Genomic DNA, 20,543 nt, shown 5'->3' on the forward strand with positions numbered 1-20,543 from the left:
CCGCCCACATGACTGGCCCCGCCTCACACTCTGGGAAAGCACAGGTTGCGGCTCCACCCACTCCCCCCAAAAAATTCCCGCCCCCACGAGAGACCCGCCCCCGGGTCCACCCACTACGGCCAAAATCCCGCCCCTCAGGACTTCAGACGTTTCTCCCCAATCTTCACCCTCCCTCCAAATACCGGAAGCCTAGAGTTGGAGGACAGCGAATCCTCCACCGCTGTTCCAGTCTCTCTGGAAGGAGGGAGCCAATTAGAAAGGAGTTTATTTCACTTAAGGGTCCTCGTCGCTCACTGATGACGCAACGCGCGTTGGCCTTACTGAAAGGCGTCCTCCTGTGAGGTCCGCCTCAGCCAATCAGGACTCCAGCTCTAAGCTCTCCTCCCCGCCCATTGGAGGGACGCAGAGTCGGGAAGTGCTGGGAAGCAGGCTCCCGCCCTGAATCTCGGCGACTTTCGCTTCAACCCCGGGTGCAGTCCAGGTCGGGCGAGGAAGAATGTTAGACCCTGAGAGCTTGTCCCGCCCCTCTTCCTTCCCCATTATAGGTGAGGAAACGGGGGTCGGGGGAGGCAGGGGGAGTTGTTTGCCCCAGGGATGCGAGCGGCGAGAACAGGAGGTTAGGGGCTCCATCCCACTCCCCAAAAGAATGTAAACTGGGCCCATCTGCTGACCCTGTAAGCTTTGTTTTCTAAAAAGCAATTCACCTGCAGCCCTGCCTGGCTTAAGTTGACAGGATGAACGCAGGCCTGGAATGCTGATAAGAAGAGCACAAGTAACACTGAAGGGACTTTTGTGACTCTTACAGACTAGATCCCAGAACAAGGGAAGAGTCTTACAGACTAGATCCCCTAACCATAAAATCTGTTAAGAACAGGTTCCAATTAAAACCGGTCAGTATGGGCCAAAGGGACCTAGAGTTGTTAAGGCGTGGGGACTTGAAAGCCTGATGTCATCCTGCTGTAAGTCAAAAGGCAAGAGGTGGACCTGGGCAGAACTTTCTGGAAACTCCCCTGGGATCCCAATAAAACTGGAAGGCCGGAGAAGCTTAATTCCTCTCCTCTCGGAAAGGACCCATTCTCTTCCTTGAGGGTGTCCCCTTTTACCTTTCCCATCCTTTCTGATAAATTCATGCCTCTTACTCTGAGTGACATATTTAAAATCTTTCTGACTTTATGGCAGTTTGAAGATGCGCCTTTGTGCTGTCTCAGTTTCCCTGAAGGCCCATTTGTGTAACTCTGCCTCCTTCCTGCTTTTGTCCATTAGCCTGAGGACCAGAGTGAGCTACCTGCCTCAGGTGCAGAATTTAAGGGGGCACCAAAAAATTCAGCAATCAGGATAAATAATACACATTTTAATATTTAGTCCAAAACAATATCCTCCTGTAATTTTTTAACACTACCTTGCTTGCCATTTTTAATCATTTTAACTGAAGTATAACACACAGAAAAGTTCACAAATCAGAATGTATAGCTTGAATCATGAGGTGTAAACATGTAACCACTCCCCGGATTGAGAAATAGAGCATGGCAGGTATTCTAGGAGTCCCCTCTTCCCAACTTGTCACTCCACCTACCTCCTGAGAAGTAAATACTATTCTGCTCTGTCATTGTGTTTTATGGCTATCCCACTAGTTGGTGAGTATGCATATTATGGCTTGCAAGCCAAGTGCTGCCCAGAGGGTTGTTTTGTATGATCCGTGACATTGGTTTTTGCTTTTTTGTTGTTGTTTATGACCATTGAAGCTTTTTTTTTTCATTTTTTCAAAATTTTAATTTGTTATATATGATAGCAGAATGCATTACAATTCATATTATACATATAGAACACAATTTTTCATACCTCTGGTTGTACACAAAGTAGGGTTTTTGCTTTTTAATGGTTTAAAAACCTTTTAAAATATTTTGTGATATAGGAAAATTACACAAATTCAAGTTTCAATGTTTATAAATAAAGTTTATTAGAATGAAGCCATTTTCATATCTTTACATATTGTCTCTAGCTGTTTTTGTGCTTTAATGGAACATTTGAGTAGCTGTGACAGGGATCACATAGTCCCCAAACCCCCAAATATTTATTATCTAGCCCTTTATGGAAAGAATTTGATAATCTCTTCACCAGACTGTAAGTTCCATGAGGGTGGGCAGCCTAATCTCATTCACTCCTATCCCTGGAGTTTCAAACAGTGCCTACCACCCAATGCACATTCATAAAGAATTTGTCTTACTGATAAAACCATTGATTATCCATTCACACAAGAGAACAAGGTGGAAATGCAGAATCAGTCACCCAGAAAGCTCTATAAGGTTCCCTGCCTGTCAGAGGCAGTATGTCTAGCAGTTGAGAGCATGAACACAGAGTACACATCTTTCTTTTGCCACTCATTAGCTATATAACATCAAGAAGTTTACTCTCCCTGTCTTTTTTTCCCCACCATCTGTAATATGAGGAAAAAATTGTACCAACTTTTGAAGATTAAAATTAGATGACATCAATTAAAAACATCTGCTACATGTAAAATAAATGTTATTATCATCAATATTGTCACTTCCCACATACCTCTGTAAACTAGACCATAGGTATTTGCAAAACCCTAGAAGCACTTCATTTCACTCCTGTCACCTCTCTGCACTTCTCAAGTAACAATCATTCCCAGCTCACATCCTCAGAGTAACAGAAAATCAAGCTTCAAAGAAATCGAATGACTTATTTCTAAGGTGCCCATGATACATCCAGCTGCTGGCTGCCTATACCCCATTCAGGCCCAGATCAATAACACTGAGTCATTGGTTATGTATTTGGACGGTTTTAATCATTAGCCTGGAGTATGAGAGTGGGGCCTTTTTCCTGACAGTGCATTTTTCATATGGAGAATTAGCTGTTTGATGAATCACAGTCCTAGACCTTAAGACCATTTCTGTGTGGCTAATGCATTTCAAAAGAGAAGCAACATCATATAGCAAAGCAGTAGGCTGGGGCAGCTGCCAAGCCTGCCTCGTTCCAGGAGGGCTGTTTGGATCCAAAACTCTGCTCTGTCAGTGAGCCTCCCAGCAGGGAACAGATGGCACGTTCAAAAGGGGTGATTGAAGAGAGTTTAATGAAGAAATAAAGAGGTGTGAGCAAGGTTAAGGGACCAGAGAAGCACCCTGGGGTGAGCAACAGCTGAGACTCTGCTGGGCCAGGCCCCCAAAGAGTCCCAGGAAGGAGTAGCTTGGGAACTCATGAGAGCCATAGCTGGAGGAGAGGAGGAGCTATGGGGGCACCAAGGGCCACAGCTAGAGAAGAAGGCCTGCAGGAGTTAGAGGGATACCAAGCAACTACATGGCAGAGGTGCCAGAGTCCACACCAGAGACTGGAGATGTGCTCTCCCATAGGCCAGGGACATTTGACCACATTTGGAAACGTGTATGTGTGTGTACATACCAGGGATTGAACCCAGGGCACTTAACCACTGAGTCACATCCCCAGCTGTTAGAGTCTGTAAACAAGTCTGGATGGCGCCTGGCATTTTGCCAGAGGGAGTGGTTTATGAAGTAACGCCAGCGAGCCATTAAGTGTGGAGATTCCTTATTGGTTGACTGCTGTATCTAGTTTATGTTAATTAAGATAAGCTGTGTGGAATGTATATATACCCCTCCTGTCCTACAATAAATGGCTCCCACTCCTGCTGTATCAATCTACACAAGTTGCTCGTCACCCCCCCCCCAGTTATTTTGCTGCCATTTTTAATTTTTTATTTAGAGATAGCATCTAAGTTGATCAGGGCCTCACCGAGTTGCTGAGGCTGGCTTTGAACCTGCACTCCTGCCTCAATCTCCCAAGTCACTGGGATTACAGGCATATGCCGCTGTGCCCAGCTGGGAAACATTTTTGATTGTCATGATTGGAATCCCAGCATCTCATAGATAGAAGCCAAGGGCACCACTAAATATTCTACAATTCACAGGACAGCCAAGAAGAATTATCCAGGTAAAATGTCAATTCTAAGAGTCAGGAAATCCCTTTACTGAGCAGAGGCTTGGTTTACTGGCCCTGTTACCCATCCAGTCAAAGGATTCTACAGATCCTGAAGCAGCCAAAGTTGGTTGTACTTTACATGCTTACCTCATTCGATCCAAATTCCATGCCAGTTTTCCATTCAAAACTGTTTGTGATTCCCACTTTACAAATGAGGAAGATGAGGACCAAAGGGAGAACTGAACCTGAGGTGATGGGATGCTTATTATCCCATCGACTTGTGAAGCTGAGGCAGGAGGATGGCTTGAGCTCAGGAGTTTGAGGCCAGCCTGAAGTGACATAGTGAGACCTCATCTCTGAAAGAAGAATGGCATTGAATGCAACTTGTGGCTTGAAGGCTCAAGTCTAACCCTTCAGTAGTATACAGGGATACCAGTCTGACCAAAGGCCAAGTGTAAACTCCTCACCTCAGAGGTGATCCAGGAGACGTGACAAGGCCCAGGACTCTGCCCCTTACCTCCTCCTTGTTACTCTAATATTTCTGGAATCTCCACCTAAAGAAATATTAGGTTCTAAGAAATAAGAGTTTCCCTCATTAGACAGGATTTTACCTTGATTCTGGGCTGCCTCTTTTGGTATTTCTTTTCCCTGGAAACCCTGAAAACTTTGGGGGAACCACCATCTACCCTGACTAGGAAGAATGGTAATGGACAGGCCCAAATAGTGGCCCTCCTGCTTCTCCTGCCCACAGCACCAGCTACGCCCAATCTCTAGTAGTCATTATAAGAGCGTCTAAAAGAACCCTGGGAGGGAGTTCTAATCTGGATGAGTTCAAGCCCAGGTGGCAGATCCTGTGCAAGGAAGGCCAGAATCTGCGTCCGTCTTTGTGATTGTCCTCTGTACTCTTAACAAATGTTCTCTTTCCCCCTGACAGATCTGCTGGAACCGGACCTTATCTCGAGCATCAACTGTGCAAAAAAGATTATATCTGGACAAAGGGGGATGAGGAACTGGTGAGGAGAGAATAATGGGCAGGACCCCAAGAAGGAGGAGTGGCAGAGAAAGAGGCCATGGGAGAGGCTCCTGGGGGCGAAGAGAATCTTTCTGGCTTCTTCAGGCTGAAAAGGGACGGCGTGGGGCAAGCAGTTTGGAGTCCCCCTTAAAAATATCGGGTCTATCGAGTGGTCCATGATAAAAGTCCAATTGAGAAGTAATAGGCTGGAGGGCCATTCGAATGATAGGTGGTCTATAAGAGAAACAAGAACTCATTAGTACTGGAACCATATTGATGTAGTGATAAATGCCACAGCACAGGAATATGCCAATGAGTATAATGACCAAGACAAAGATTAACAATGTTTTCAATCAGGCAGTACCAGGAACTAGGAGCTAAGATATTGTTCTCACAACAAAGTTGCTGAGGACATGGCTTCCATCTGAGCATGTAAATCTTTAAGGATATTTGTCACATTGTCAGAAATGTCAGGGATGTAAACACAACAACTAACATTTAGGGTTACAGATGTCCTTTTTCTTAAGATATAGTCTAATAATCTAATGCCATCTGATCCTGCAAAATCCTTTTACTAGTATGACCTCTGTGTTTAATAGAGAAATCTTTAATTCTGTTACTTAGGGCTGAATAACCATACTAGCAAACGTCAAGCCTACCTGCGTTGGTTAGAAATGAAGGCCTTAGACTAAAACTACTCTAGCAGTCCCTTTGACAGTTATCAGGCATTTCTGTCTAAGAATTTCTTTTGTAGCCTCTAGTCTACTTATTTATGGAAGTTACATTTAACTATTATTATCATTTAAGATGTCCAGGAACAGTTGTGCTTTGGCTTTGACTGTCTTTGCTAAGTGTTTAAGATGAAGCAAGTCAAACTGACTTATGTTTCTACCTATTGTTAACAGTCAGCTGAGTCTCCTGGGAGTCCTTGGGAACTTCACAGCAGCTTCTCAGTTCTGCTAGTGCCATTTGCGCTAGGATGGGTCCAGGCCTTGCTTGACCATATGGCTTCCCTCAGAAGCATCAGGGATGTCTCCCTTCTCTGATGACCCTCCTCTTTACAGTGATACAATATGCATAAACAAATCAATAAAGAATGATACTTTCAGGCTAGGGTTGTAGTGGCAGAGTGGCAGAGTGCTTGCCTAGCATGTGTGAGGCACTGGGTTCTATCCTTAGCACCACATAAAAAATAATAAATGAATAAATAAAAAATAAAATAATTTAAAAAGAATAATACTTTCACTTTATTTGTATTGTTAAAATTTTATGAATATATTCATATTCTGTACACTCTTCAAAAATGAAATAGACATTCAAGAAATGTGAGAATCTAAGAAATGCAATGTAAGAAATCCACAGTTACATATAAAAAATTTAGAGAGCTAACACTTAGGAGGTATTTACATTCTCGGAGAAGATTGTTAATACAGCTGAACCATTAATCATTTTAGTGGCCTGTAACATTCATAGAGGTATGTGTAGTCTCACCTCTAATATGGGTTTGTAACTTGGTGAGTGCAGTTCATCTAAACTGCTTTTTAAGTCATATTCTCAAGCAGGAGCTACATGATGGGTAGACAAATAATTTATTTTTCCATATTTTTATTGGTGCAAAATAAAATTTCTTTGCTCTCTCACAATTCTATATTTTTTCTGCAGGACTCCCTTAGTTGATTTCATTATCACTTATCACCACCAGAGGTCAGAGGAACCTTCCAATTAATCAGGGGTCCTGAAAATGATGAAGCAAAGTACTGTGGCTTAGAAATAATAAAATAACATTTGTTTAGGGCTTATTAGGAATGCAATACTTAAAATGTTTCTTCTACCCCATTTAATCTTTTTTTAACTCTTTTTTTTAATATTTATTTTTTGAGGTATAGATGGACACAACACAATGCCTTTATTTTTATGTGGTGCTGAGAATCAAACCCGGGTCCTGCCCATGCTAGGCGAGCACTCTATTGCTGAGCCACAATCCCAGCCCTTTTTTTAAACTCTTTTTTCAGTTGTAGATGGACATTTTATTTATTTATTTGTTTGTTTTTGTTTGTTTGTTTATTTATATGTAGTGCTGAGGATCAAACCCAGTGCCTCACACATGCTATGCAAGTGCTCTATCACTGAGTCACAGTTCCAACCCCTCTTTCTATCCCATTTAATTTTAACAATCACTCTATGAATTCAGTATCAATGAATGTCAGGTGTATCCAAGATAAAATCTCTGGCAGGTTATGATATTTATGCATCTCTTTTATGACTTTAGGTTCGTCTTGGCACCAGACATAAGGTAGTTCAACATCAAGCCTTTGCCCTAAACAGTTCACAATGCCAAAAACTGGCAAATTACTACTTTGGTTTCAATGGATGGTCAAAAAGGATCATTAAGGTAAACTCTATAGACTTTCTTTGAGTACACTCTTCTTTCAACATAATCCTAGACTCTAAAAGAAGGATTGAACTGTATTGTAGAGGGAGATGTGAGAGGCTACCTACCACTGAATGTGAGTGGATATATTTGAATCGGCCCACAACGTAGAATTAATAATAATTTCCAGGCATGGTGGTGCACACCTGTAATCCCAGCAGCTCAGGAATCTGAGGCAGAAGGATTGCAAGTTCAAAGCTAGTCTCAGACACTAAGCAATTCGGCAAGACCCTGTCTCAAAATAAAAAATCAAATGGATTGGGGATGTAGCTTAGTAACTAAGTGCCCCGGTTCAATCCCTAGTACCAGATAAACAAATAATAATGATAATCACCTTAATCATCTGAATGGTGTTGTCTGTAGTTTTCTCCAGTGTCTGTGTATTGTTAAATAAAAAATGCTTTCCTATATCTAGTAATTTAGATCCAAATCTTACCTGATTTTGAAGCTGTGGGATATCTCAGTCTGTGATTATTGGAGTTTAGTTTTGTAAGGGTCCGGCGAAACGTCGGAGAAAGAGACCACGAGACCAGCTTCATGCAATGGCAAGGGGGATTTATTGGATCCATTCCAGCGCGCTGGGACTCTGTGCTCACTCAAGAAGGGAGAGCAGCCCAGAGCCCCGAGCAGAGGTCAAGCAGAGCTTAAGTACACTTTTTGGAGAGGGTGGGGGGCTTTGCATACATCAGAACAAATCATCATGAGGCGCGGGAAAATTGAACAACAACTCTGATACATGATTAGTCCATTCATTGGCGGGAACAGGCTGGGCAGGGGTGATTGGTCACTTCTAAACTGGGTACACATTCAAACTGATTGGTTCGGGCCCTGTGACGAACTGCACAGGGCCCTAGGCTGAATGGCCAGTAGGGCGTTGTCTTAACTATCTCAGGAATCTGGGTGTAACAGAGGAACTTAATAGTACCTAATCTTTTACATTTTAATTCCAGCTTTCCAGCTTAGAAACTTTACCCTTTCAGTTTTATTTCTGTATGTTAAAATGGGGAGGGAGCGGGGCTTAGCATGTACCTCAGTGGTAGAGCACTTGCCTAGCATGTGTGAGGCCCAGCGTTGGAAAAAAAGAAAAGTAAAAAATCCTAGAAAGGCATTTTAATTCAAATCCTAATAGCTTCAGGAGCTTTCTGACCTGGAAGAAAGGGAAAATGATGCTCTGGAGTCACCACTGGAGAAGCGAAGCCTGAAGTTCTTCTGTGCTTTAGAGGTGGTGTTGCCATCCTGTGCATGCAGGAGTCCGGGAATAGACATTGTGGAGGAACCTTTGGATCAGCTGGAGGAAGGTCTGTTCTCAGTTGGGGAAGGGAAAGAGAAGAGTCTCTCTTCTTTCTAAAGCTCACTTTTTAGCTACCATCAAGTCCTTCACTTGCTAAGCTACTAAAAATCCTAGGAAGAATTTTTGTGCCTTACAATACAGTTTTTCACCTTGGGCAATACCTAACAGAACCTTAAAATTTGAGACCGACCTCCTGCCAAGAAGCTTAGGAAGAGGAAGGAGATAATTTTCTCCAGTTTTGAGTTGAGAACTTGCTTTATGCTAAAATAGTTCTTCAACTATAGATTTCTGCCGCAGTCTTGGCTGGGCACAGAATCACGAGCCACCACACAGCTTTGTAGATTCAAACAGCAATTCTTTGTTCCCGAACTCACACTGGCCTCTACACACGCTCTGGGGCAATCCCAGTTCTCCTCCACCCAAATCACCTACTCCAGGAGGCTTTTTCCCAAATCTACTTTCATAATCTCAGGAGAGCTCAATGGGAGCTCAGGCAGCAGGAACGCCCTAATCCCGGCAGCAATAGCAATAATCTTCAACCTCAAACTTCCCTAAAACCCCTATTGTCTTCCACTGGGAACGCCTTAAACTTGTCTTAAACCGGGAACGCCCTAAACCCAAGGACTGGGATACTTCCTCAAACTGCAGGATACACCCTAATCCTGGATCCACCCTGGTCATTGAGCAAGGTCACCTACTCAAACACACATGCAAGGTCACAGCAAATTTAACATGGGGTACCCTGGCAAGGAAATTTCGATGCGTCATTTCTATCTGGCCATGGCCCTCAGCAGATTTCTTGTGGTCTTCACTTACCTCAGCTAATTCTAGATAAGATTTTCATACACTTATATAAATATTCAGTCCTTTGACTACTCATGAAGGGTCTTGAGCAGAAAAAGAATCAAAGATACCTAGAAAGGATACTGCAGTTTATAACTGAGTTTTTCTAGAATCTATGACACTCAGGCTTAGGGTTTTAACTCAGAGGCAAGCTGTTAGTGGAGCTGAGTAGGCCTCTGTGGCTGAACACAGGTAGGAACCAGGCCCTGCATTTCCACCAAATCTTTCTCAGGGTGTAATTCCGGTCCTGATGCATTGGAGGCTAGGGTCTTTAGGAGTGTAACTTCCAGTTGTGCATTTAAAATCTGAGTGATGTGAGACTTATGTCAACTTCCTGGCATGGATATCCCTTCTAGCACATCAAGAACTTCCATATTACGTTGGGGCAGTGAAAATGGACCCTATCAGGATGCACCTACAACAGCCATTCAACAAAACCCATGTGGTATGCTGCTTTTAATTGCAAGGATAATGATCTCAGAATTGTGGATGTATTTTTTTTATATTTTTTTAGTTGTAGATGGACACAATATCTTTATTGTATTGTTTATTTTTATGTGGTGCCAGGGATCGAACTCAGTGCCTCACACGTGCTAGGCAAATGCTCTACCACAACTCTCTACCACCGTGCCTAGCTTGTATCTTAGATTTTTAAAGTAATTTAGGTTTTATAGTCAGACAGATTTTAGGTATTTAATATCTCTAAATTGCAATCTCATTATTGTAAAATAGGGCTAGTAATTCTGCCTACCTTATGGGGGATATTGTAAGAATAAATGAGATTATAAATATCATTCATACACATATTTTAAATCCATTTGTTTTGGTTGGATTTAGGACCATTATCATTCCTTATGAAAAGAAAGAAGGCCCAGAAGCTTGCTGTTCAGAAGGCTTTATCAGATGCATTCCAGAAACTGTTCATTGTAGTTTTAGGTAAGACTTCTTTGTCTTTGAAGTACTTCAGTTTCAATGAGCAAATAAACTCATTCTGAAAGTTAATTGGATGAAAATGTGGATATCTAAAACCTTCCATATAATGCTTTCATTCACTAAATTCTTTCATAGCAATGGTCTCAAATTTGTCCTGTGATATTTGTGAGAAAAATGACTGCAAATATTATTGTCCCCAGTTTATGAATGTAGAACAACTTGCCTAAGCTCATGCAGAAAGTATTTGATCCAAGTCTTCCTTCTCACTTGCTTGCCTGTCATACAGAATAGTGATTATAAGTTTTGGACACCTGGGTTTGAGTCCTAACTTAGGTTTTTTGTTTTGTTTTGTTTTGTTTTATTTGGTGGGGGGATACCAGGGATTGAACCCAGGGGCACTCGGCCACTGAGCCACATCCCCAATCCTTTTTGTATTTTATTTAGAGACAGGATCTCACTGAGTTGCTTAGGGCCTTACAAAGTTGCTGAGGCTGGCTTTGGACTTGAGATCCTCCTGCCTCAGCCTCCCTAGCTGCTGGGATTACAGGTGTATGCCACCGTGCCTAGTTTGTATCTTAGATTTTTAAAGTAATTTAGGTTTTATAGTCAGACAGATTTTAGGTATTTAATATCTCTAAATTGCAATCTCATTATTGTAAAATAGGGCTAGTAATTCTGCCTACCTAATGGGGGATATTGTAAGAATAAATGAGATTATAAATGTAAAAAGTTCAGAACTATGCTTACATGATAAGCAAACATAATATGTTCACTATCATTGTTATCATTTTCTTTCTGAGTAAACAGATAAATAAACTCTGCTGAATTAAGAATTCAGTTCAGTTTTTACTTATGGCATTGACATATTGGGTAAATATGACTCTTATATAATAATTAGCTGCTTTCATGTGAGCCTTCAAAGAAGCAGGTTTTGAATGACATCACGCTCCCTCTCGAGTTCTCCTGTGATGTGAATGTTACAGGCCACATTAAAAAAAAATGTGATGATTAGCAGAATTTCCAAACACAACTGCTCTCCTAGTTCATGGGCTTACAAGCTTAGAAACTGAGAAATCCTAATTAAGTTATTAGATACCCTTATTTGCTTGTAAGAGGTAGCCCTGATTGGTCTCAGCCTCCCAATCTGGGTAGCCCTTCCGGGTTCATGAGCTAGAATTTCCAACGGTCAACTCTTGAGTAACAATCTTGAAGAACTAAGGAACTAAGCTTATATGAACTCAAAACTCTTTAGATCAAAAGCTTTATGCTTTGAAGGAAAACTGTATTGTCTATAAGGTAAGTAGACCAGTTTCTGCCAATAAAAGGTGCTAGTACTTTCTCCAAAAATTTGCTCATTGTTTCTGGTGGAATTTTGGTTCTCAGGGAGTAGGAAATTGCTCCTTCTTCTAATATGAAGTGTCTTCTAGGCCAGGGATCTACACTTGGGTTTGAACTTACTTTGACCTCTTGTTATGCTTACTGAACCATTTGTACATTTTTGTTTACGAATATTTCCTGTGTCATTATTTCTTAGTTCCTATCTCTAAGATCACAGCATTCTTTTAACCAAACATTGTTGATACTTCATTATGTATTTTTAAACAAATAGTTATGTTAAGACTGATGCGTAGGTGAGGACATTTCTAAGAAATGCTCTTATTTTCTTTCAGACATCAAAGGCATGTCTCATTAGGGTGCTACCATGGTGTGCAATAAGTTTTAGAATAAGAAAAATTCTGAATTAATTCTTGTAACTTTATTTCAGAGAGTGGTAAAATAGCTGTGGTATACAGACCCAGTGAAGAGATCAGTGTTGCCAGAAGTGAAGAAGAACTACATGATATAATTCAAGTATGTGAAGATGAAAGCTCAGGGGTTCCATAGTCAGTGTAGCCATGATTGAAAACAACCAGTGGGCTGGGTGCAGGGGTTCATGCCTCTAATCCCAGCAGCTTGGGAGGCTGAGGCAGGAGGATCACGATTTCAAAACCAGCCTCAGCAACTTAGCAAGGCCTTAAGCAACTCAGCAAGACCCTGTCTCAAAAGAAAAGAATTAAAAAAAAAAAAAAAAAGGGCTAGGGCTAGGTGGCCTGGTGTTATAGCTCAGTGGTAGACCACTTTCCTAGCATGTGTGAGGCACTGGGTTTGTTTCTCAGCACCACATATAAGTAAATAAAATAAAGATTCACTGACAGCTAAAATTTTTTTTTTTTTTTTAAAAAGGGCTGGGAATATGGCTCAGTGGTTGAGCGCCCTGGTACCATAAAGAAAAGAAAAGAAACCAGTGTTATTGAAAGACTTCAGCATTTCATCATGTATCATTCTTAGAAAAATGAAACTCTAAAACTGCTTTTGATTGTAGGGGATTTATGGACTTCCTGACCCATTGTTTGAAGTTTAGAGAGTAGAATTGAGACCTTTCAAGGGACTACTGTAGTTATAGACTCAAAAGAGGAGCTAGGCTCCCTTTCCAGAGTTAGAGAAAGTGGCCTGCTTGTCTTTTTAGATTTTCCCTCAAGTAGGATCACAGAGATTTGGCAACAGAGTAACTACAGCCTTAGGTTTGATTGTGTTGTAGCTTTGAGAACTATTATGCCTCTAAAATGTGGTGTGTTACCTAAATCTCAACATCTCCCTATACTCAAGTAGAATATTTTGCTGAAGAACCTTTCTGTAAATCAATTATATGAAAGCCCTCAACTAGGGAGTAAGTTGCCAAAGTAATTTCTAGATTAGGCATTATTTACTATGTATAAGATATTTGGGGGAGGCACAAAAATATGTTTTATGCAGGGGGCAGGGGGATTAATTTGGAGATTTTCAATTATATGACTTGCTGGCTCGGATCCCCCCTGGCCCCCGGGGCTTGGTGCCAGCCCTGGTTTCTTGTTGTGCACATCAAAGAGGCCAGCTCCCAAGGCCTTGAAAGATTTGTGGTGTCTGTTTTCATATTCAGCCTATAACAGTCATGTGGGAACGTCCTGACCTGCTTGGGTCTGATAAGGTTCCTGGTTGAAGGCTTAGTATGAGTCGACAAGGACCACCTGCCCCCCTCCGTCCTTGCTTCCGCCTACCAGTAACTTTCCATTCTGTCTGAAAGAAATATATAAGTATGAGCTGAGATAATAAAGAGGTTCCCCCTGGATGAAGGACCTCGGACTCCTGTGTCTTTGTTAATCCCGACGTCTCCCGCCGGACTCGGTCCATTTTGCCGGACGTGGCAATTGGAGGTTCCACCGAGATAGCGGAAGGTAAGTGGTCGGGGCTCCCTCCAAGAAGAGGGAGGATTAATAGCCTTCGATAAGAGAAGGGGAAAAGAAGCCTTCGATAAGAGAAGGGGAAAAAAAAGCCTTCGATAAGAGAAGGGGAAAAGAAGCCTTCGATAAGAGAAGGGGAAAAATTGAAACTTAAACTAGGAACAGGTAGCTACCATGGGTAACTCAGCAGCCAAAGTTCGTCTGGCCAACGAACTCAGAGAGCTGTTGAACACACAGGGAACCAGAATAAAAACAAAAACTGTAACAGAATTCGTTGAAGTTATTGCCCAGGCATGTCCTTGGTTTCTGACAGGGGGATTTCTTAATAACAATGATTGGGATCAGGTCAGATGTGATTTACAAAGATTGTTAAGGGATCAAGGTCCGGAAAGTATCCCAATCGCCACTTTCTCTTTATGGAGACTGGTTAAAGATGCTTTGTTAATAGATAAAATAAAGATTAAGGAACAGCTTGCAGAATTTGAACAAGTCCTTAGCCAGGTCCAGGAAGAGCAAATGGCAGAGTCCTTACCCCTTTCCCATTATTCTTTCATATCTCCTTCTTCATTCTTAGATCCACCCTAGCTACTCTCAACCCTGCCTTCTCATCTTCCCCCTCCCTAATAGGCCCACAGAAAAGTCTTAACTGACCTTCTCCAAAATATTCACCATGGCTTATTTTAGGATTTTCAGCAAAAGAATCTCTACAAAAGAGTTCAATGTAGATAAATTTCCTATTTTCATGTTGCCCTGTTTTATTTGGCTACTGTCTGAAAAAATTAGCACTCCAGGCGCTAGACACTCCCTTACTAGTTTTTCACAAAAATACGTAAACAAGGCCTCTGGCCTTGAGCTGGGCTTCACAGTGCTGAGTACATTTCTAAGATAAGGGAGTTACTAACTGGGCTCCATGGTAACAGCTGGCAGGAGGAGAAACTAGAAAGGGAGATAGAGGAACTGGAGGGTCGAATGAAGAAGCCAAGATTTAAAGCACCTATGGCCCCAATCCCTGTTGCGCTCCCTCCTTACAACCCCAATTGAGACAAGGACAACCCCAGAAGGCGGGGGGCAAGGGTATTCAGTGGCAGCCTAAGACGTCCCAAACTTTTCCAGTAATTGAAAACCTGGATGCCTATGGACAGCCGGCCAGAGTGTATGTTTCTTTAGCCTTTAAGGATATTAAACAACTAAAGGAGGCAGTTACTAATTACAGACCCCATGCCCCCTTCACATTGACTCTCTTCAAGTCTTTCTCTGCCAATCAGCTGACACCTAGTGACTGGCAACAGCTTTGTAGGGCTGTATTGTTCGGAGGGAAAAATGGGCAGCGAACTCCATGCTGTTTACATCACCATGGTAACCATGGGGTGCCTGGCCGGAAGAGCGGCTTCCTGGTCCCACCTTCCACACTTTTGGGGGCTACTGATTGGTTCTTCCACAGTCACTCAGACAGGACTTCTAGTCCCACCTTCCAGCCACTAACCTGTACTGCTGTGTTTCAGATTTCTACCGGAGCTGCTCAGAGCCTGTATTTTTAAAAGATGCCTACCTGTAAATGCTAACGAAAGATATCTTTTTCAGACAAAATTTAATTCTACAAGTTTCTATGTTACAGTCCTAAATTTAAGCTAATTCTAAGTTAAATAACCTGACTTTTTCTTTATAGTTGTGTTACTAAATAATGTTCTATTGATGAGAGATATCAAATATGTTTCTTTATATTTTACCTTTTAATTTTGGAGGTTATGAGGATGCATTTGCTCGTCACAGGAACAAGCCGGCAAAGTTCCTGTGATGACCAAAAAATCCTTATTTTCATTGCTAACTATAAAAATGTATACTCAAGGATCTTATTTCAGTTACATCAAGTGACGTCACATAAAAGAGTGCACTCCTAGTTAAAAATAAATTAAAATGGATCCAAATATTTTAAGACCACATGGTTACATAAAGTTAATACAATTATAAGTTAAGTTCTTATTCTTAATATATATATTTTTTATATATTTAGATAACCTATATTTGTTAATCTATAAATTAATTAACACATGCCTAATTGATTAGTTAATATATATTTGCCTAATTGTTTTTCTTCAACAGGAAACCCATAATTTATGTTTTATATTTACATTTATCAAGATACTCTGCCTTTTCAGTTACAGATATTTGAGATAAGTGTGTTTACTATAAATTTGCTTTTAAGTGAAAATACAATCAAGTAGTTTCTAATTCTCAAGATTACTGTTTAAACTTACAAGATGATAAATTATTATAATTATTTCTACAAAATATCTAAGGGTTTTAACTATATTTTCATTGATATTTCTTATCAAAGTATAATAATTTGTTTATAGATTCTAAGGTTTTCAGAAATTGTTCCAAAGTATATTTTTTTTTAAGAAAAAGATGCTTCAACAAAGAAAAAGCACACATGGATCCTAAAAAGAAGAAAGAAATCATCTTTGGGTAAAACAAGGTCTTTATATTCATTTTCCAAAAAAAAAAAAAAAAAAAAAAAAGGAGAGAAAGATTTTTATATTGGTATCTAAACAGATGATGTAAAAAGTTAGAACAATTAAAAAAGAGATTTATATATACTAAACTGACTATAATTAATTTAAGGGTATTTCAGGTTATTTTCCTAATTTAACTATACTAATGTGAGCAAAAATTTTGTCCATATTTTGATATGATAAACACCTATTAAAATGTAAGTTTATTTCTTTAAAGAAAGATCCTTATTGCCTAATAATTCTTACTGTTTAAGATAAAGATTAATTTTGGTAAATAAATTCACATTGTTGATTAAATATTAAGTATATTGAACTACTAACTTAAACCCCTGTATGACCTTTTGAGAGGAGACCCCTCACCCACCTCCCTGTGAAAACCCACACCTGAGGCTCTACAATCATTAAGACTGATAGAGAAGGCCCTACAAGACATGCAGGTTACCCAGATAGATTATTCTATACCTCTATCATTTGTAAACCTGCCATCAAAATTAACTCCTACTGGAGTGTTTTGGCAAACAGGTCCCATCTATTGGGTCCATCTACCCGCTTCTAACTCTTGGGTGACAACTCCCTTTTATGAACTAGTGATAAATCTGATCTGGAAAGCCAAATATTTGGGTGATGCACTGTTTGGAAAAACTTTTGACATTCTCATTCAACCTTATACCCAGGATATGATTTTAAAATTACAACAAGAAAATGATCTTTGGTGTCTCTTCCTTTGTAATTTCAAGGGTCAAATTGATAATCACTTTCCCCGACATAAACTTCTAGAAGGCCTTAAAAAATGTCCTATTATTTTTCCTAAAATTATTAAAAGGGAACCTATCCCAGGAGCTCAGACTGTTTATACAGACGGAGCAAAAGGGGGATTTGCTGTTGTTTTTGATGGATCTCAAGTAATTCAACACCCTGTTCCTAAACTGTCTGCCCAAAGATCAGAAGTTGAGGCTCTAATTATGGCCCTTAAACTTTACAACTCCACCCCACTTAATGTGTACACTGATAGTCTCTATGTTGCCAATTTAGCCTTAGTTATTGAAACAGCCCCTTATATTGGCAGGCAATCTACTATCATGGAACAATTACAAACGGTTCAGCTTCTTGTTTGGGCTAGACGAGATCCTTTATTCATTGGACATATCCGAGGACATTCAGAGCTTCCTGGGCCTCTGGCGGAAGGCAATGCTAAAGCAGATGCCGCCACTCACAATATGGGACCGCTTTTCGGTCTCCTCCTTATAGTTGCTGTAGGCCCCTGCCTTGTCAAGAGAATGACACAATTTATTAAAGATCAAATTAACATTCTGACTTCTAAGCCAATACAGGTTCATTATCAACGCCTACAAACCAAGGATGATCTTGCTGAAGTTTGTCTCCGACCAATCCGAAGATGACTTTTCTACAATGATCCCTGCTTCATGCCTTCCTCCTTTTACCCCCTTTTCCTTCTTTATTTTTGTTATTCCTCTCCTCTGACTCTATGCCTTGTCGAACCGGAACCAATTAGAGACCCAATAATGACTGGCTGGATCGCTACCACTAAATGCCTTGGTAACAACAAGCTGATCTTGTAGTACCCAGAGACGGGCAACTTTCACGCTTGCACTGCAACCTAAGACAGGGGAATGGGGCCTCCCCAGAGACGGGTAAGCACTGTAAGGGCAGTGAACGACCTAAGACAGGGGCTACTTGATTCCCTTTGACGTGCAACAAACAAAAGAGGGGGAACTGCTGGCTCGGATCCCCCCTGGCCCCCGGGGCTTGGTGCCGGCCCTGGTTTCTTGTTGTGCACGTCAAAGAGGCCAGCTCCCAAGGCCTTGAAAGATTTGTGGTGTCTGTTTTCATATTCAGCCTATAACAGTCATGTGGGAACGTCCTGACCTGCTTGGGTCTGATAAGGTTCCTGGTTGAAGGCTTAGTATGAGTCGACAAGGACCACCTGCCCCCCTCCGTCCTTGCTTCCGCCTACCAGTAACTTTCCATTCTGTCTGAAAGAAATATATAAGTATGAGCTGAGATAATAAAGAGGTTCCCCCTGGATGAAGGACCTCGGACTCCTGTGTCTTTGTTAATCCCGACGTCTCCCGCCGGACTCGGTCCATTTTGCCGGACGCGGCAATGACTTTCTTCAAAAATGTGGGGTGTTTTATTTTGAAAAGGCAGAGGAAGTGGGTTGCATTCTGAAACAGTATTTTAAGTTATTTCCATGTAAAAGTTTTAGTTCAATTTAAATAAAACCAGTTAAGGAAACTTAACTTTAAGAAGTCTCACTTCCTGTGAAATGTGAAAGGAAGTAAGTCCACACTGACTGTAGAAATCCCATTATAAGAGCAGATCCACCCCTTTAGGAGGTGACTTTGAAAACCATTACTATGTGCTCAGCCATATGCAAGGCACTGGGAATAAGAAGATGACACATCTTTATGCACTAGGGTTGTGTCAGGTAATAAGTAATAAAACAGATTACTATAAGGGCTCTGAAAAAAAAGTCATTTGGGTTCTAGTCTTAGTAGTGTTTCAAGAAAACTATTTAAGTTGCAGGCTTTAACATCCTGCCTTCTCTAGATATGTGCACATGAGTCACCTCTAAAAAAGTGGTGTTGTCACGCCTACTCGAGCCAAGGTGGGAAGGAGATGTTTTCCCATGCCAGTGTAAAGGGCTGTCCACACGGATTCACACCCCCTTTCTCAGACTGAATTGCCCACTGCCTAAAACCCCTCCTACAGAAATTTCGGAGTCATCACTGATTTCAATGGTAGCCCCAGCCTAACAGAGTGATGAATTAATTATCAAACATGAAATAGGATACAGAGAGTTTAGAGCAAATGGCAACATTTTGGAATAAATAACCTTAATGTGTAGTCTGCCTGTTAACCTAACTGGCCCTCGTTTTACAGGTCACTTGCTTCTCTTGGAAGCAGTATAGCCAAGGGGAGGAAGAATATCTCTCGGATTTCAGCCTGGAAGAGGAAGAATTCAGGCTGCCAGAACTGGACCAGCACTACTGAATATCCCCAGAGGCTCAGTCCTGTGTGACTTCCTTGGGAATCTCTGCCGCCCTCCACCCAATGGGCTGCTAGAGTCCCGGGGCCACCCACATCTAGGGCCCAGATCCTGCTTCGATGTAGGGGAGGGGGCCTGTGGGGGTCGATTGTGGCCCCTGCCGGGGGAAGGGAAGCTTGGGTTGGTTGATTGTGGGAAAAGGCTCCCTGTCTGAGCGAGCCTAATAAAGGTTGAGCCTAATAAAGGTTGCGTAAACAAAGGTGTCCTAAATAAAGGGCGGGGCGGGCCGGGGCGGGGCCACGGGGTTGCCCAGGCGCGAGTGTCAAGGGGCTGCCATAACGGTTAGGCCCGCACAGGCACGCGCCCCATTGGCCTGGGTCGCTGCGCCCCCGAGCCTCCGAACGTCATGTCCCTGCTGCGCCTTTGGGCACCAGGGCTTCTCACGTTGCAAACATTGTGGCTGCTGGTCCAGGCAGCTCAGCCTCTGGAGTGGACCCAGGACCCTCTCCAGCTGACCTCTGAGCACCCAGGGCCTATCAAGCCCTGGTCTCTGCACTCCTCTGAACTCCCACCCTTATCACCCCATGCGCTTACACCCCCGGCAGACCCGGGAGGCTTTGATGACCTGGGGTCCTCTGCTGGCTCCCAGATGTTGGACTCACCACAGAAGTTAACTGACAGTTTGCTTCCATTCTTGGGCAGGGATTCACCTGGAGAGCCGCCCCCAGAGGTAGATCAGTTTGCTGTTCCACGTCAGGATCTGCATCAAGACAAACTAATTCAGCAAGAGAGGCTCCCAGAATTGGTTCCAATGCTAGGTGGGGATCAGAATCAGGTCCTAGCTCTACCTTCTCGACTCAAAAGTAAGATTCATACTGTCAATCTAGATCAGTCTACAGATCACCAGTCATTTGAAGTACTTGTTCCACCTCTAGATAGCCAGAGTTCAAAAGCAGCAAAGTTTATTGTTTCACCACTGAATCTGAAGAAGGATGTAGCTCAGCATCCGAGATTTGCTAAAGAAGTTGGTGGAACTCCAAAGCAATTTGCAAAACTTCAGCTTCAAAAAAACTTGGATGATTATGTATATCCAAGTACAGATGTAGCTTATTCTGGCAACCTACCTCCGGAATCCCAGGAGAACTCAGATGAGTCTCCAGAAACTCCTGACCAGGTTGAACCTTCTCTGGAGGCCCAAGAGACTCCTGAGGAGCTCCAGTCCTCTTCGTCCCAGCAAGAAGTTCCTGAGGACCAGGAGGCTCTAGGAGGTGAAGCATCAATGCATCATAAACTTTCATC

At 42.0% G+C, this 20,543-nt stretch overlaps 1 protein-coding gene across 1 annotated transcript; it reads left to right on the top strand.

The window, feature by feature from the left end:
* Window positions 1-296: 296 nt before the first annotated feature.
* Window positions 297-19,272, top strand: LOC308636376 (RAD52 motif-containing protein 1-like; the record flags this gene model as incomplete). Its single annotated transcript, XM_081271787.1, has 7 exons — window positions 297-337; window positions 4,889-4,967; window positions 7,236-7,358; window positions 8,527-8,695; window positions 10,369-10,467; window positions 12,230-12,315; window positions 19,139-19,272. 7 exons carry the CDS (start codon window positions 297-299, stop codon window positions 19,247-19,249), a joined length of 708 nt encoding a protein of 235 aa, XP_081127913.1. The 3' UTR covers window positions 19,250-19,272.
* Between the last annotated feature and the right edge of the window lie 1,271 nt (window positions 19,273-20,543).

The sequence above is a fragment of the Spermophilus citellus genome (genome assembly GCF_964194105.1).
Source record: "Spermophilus citellus genome assembly, chromosome: 17".
Lineage (NCBI taxonomy): Eukaryota > Metazoa > Chordata > Mammalia > Rodentia > Sciuridae > Spermophilus > Spermophilus citellus.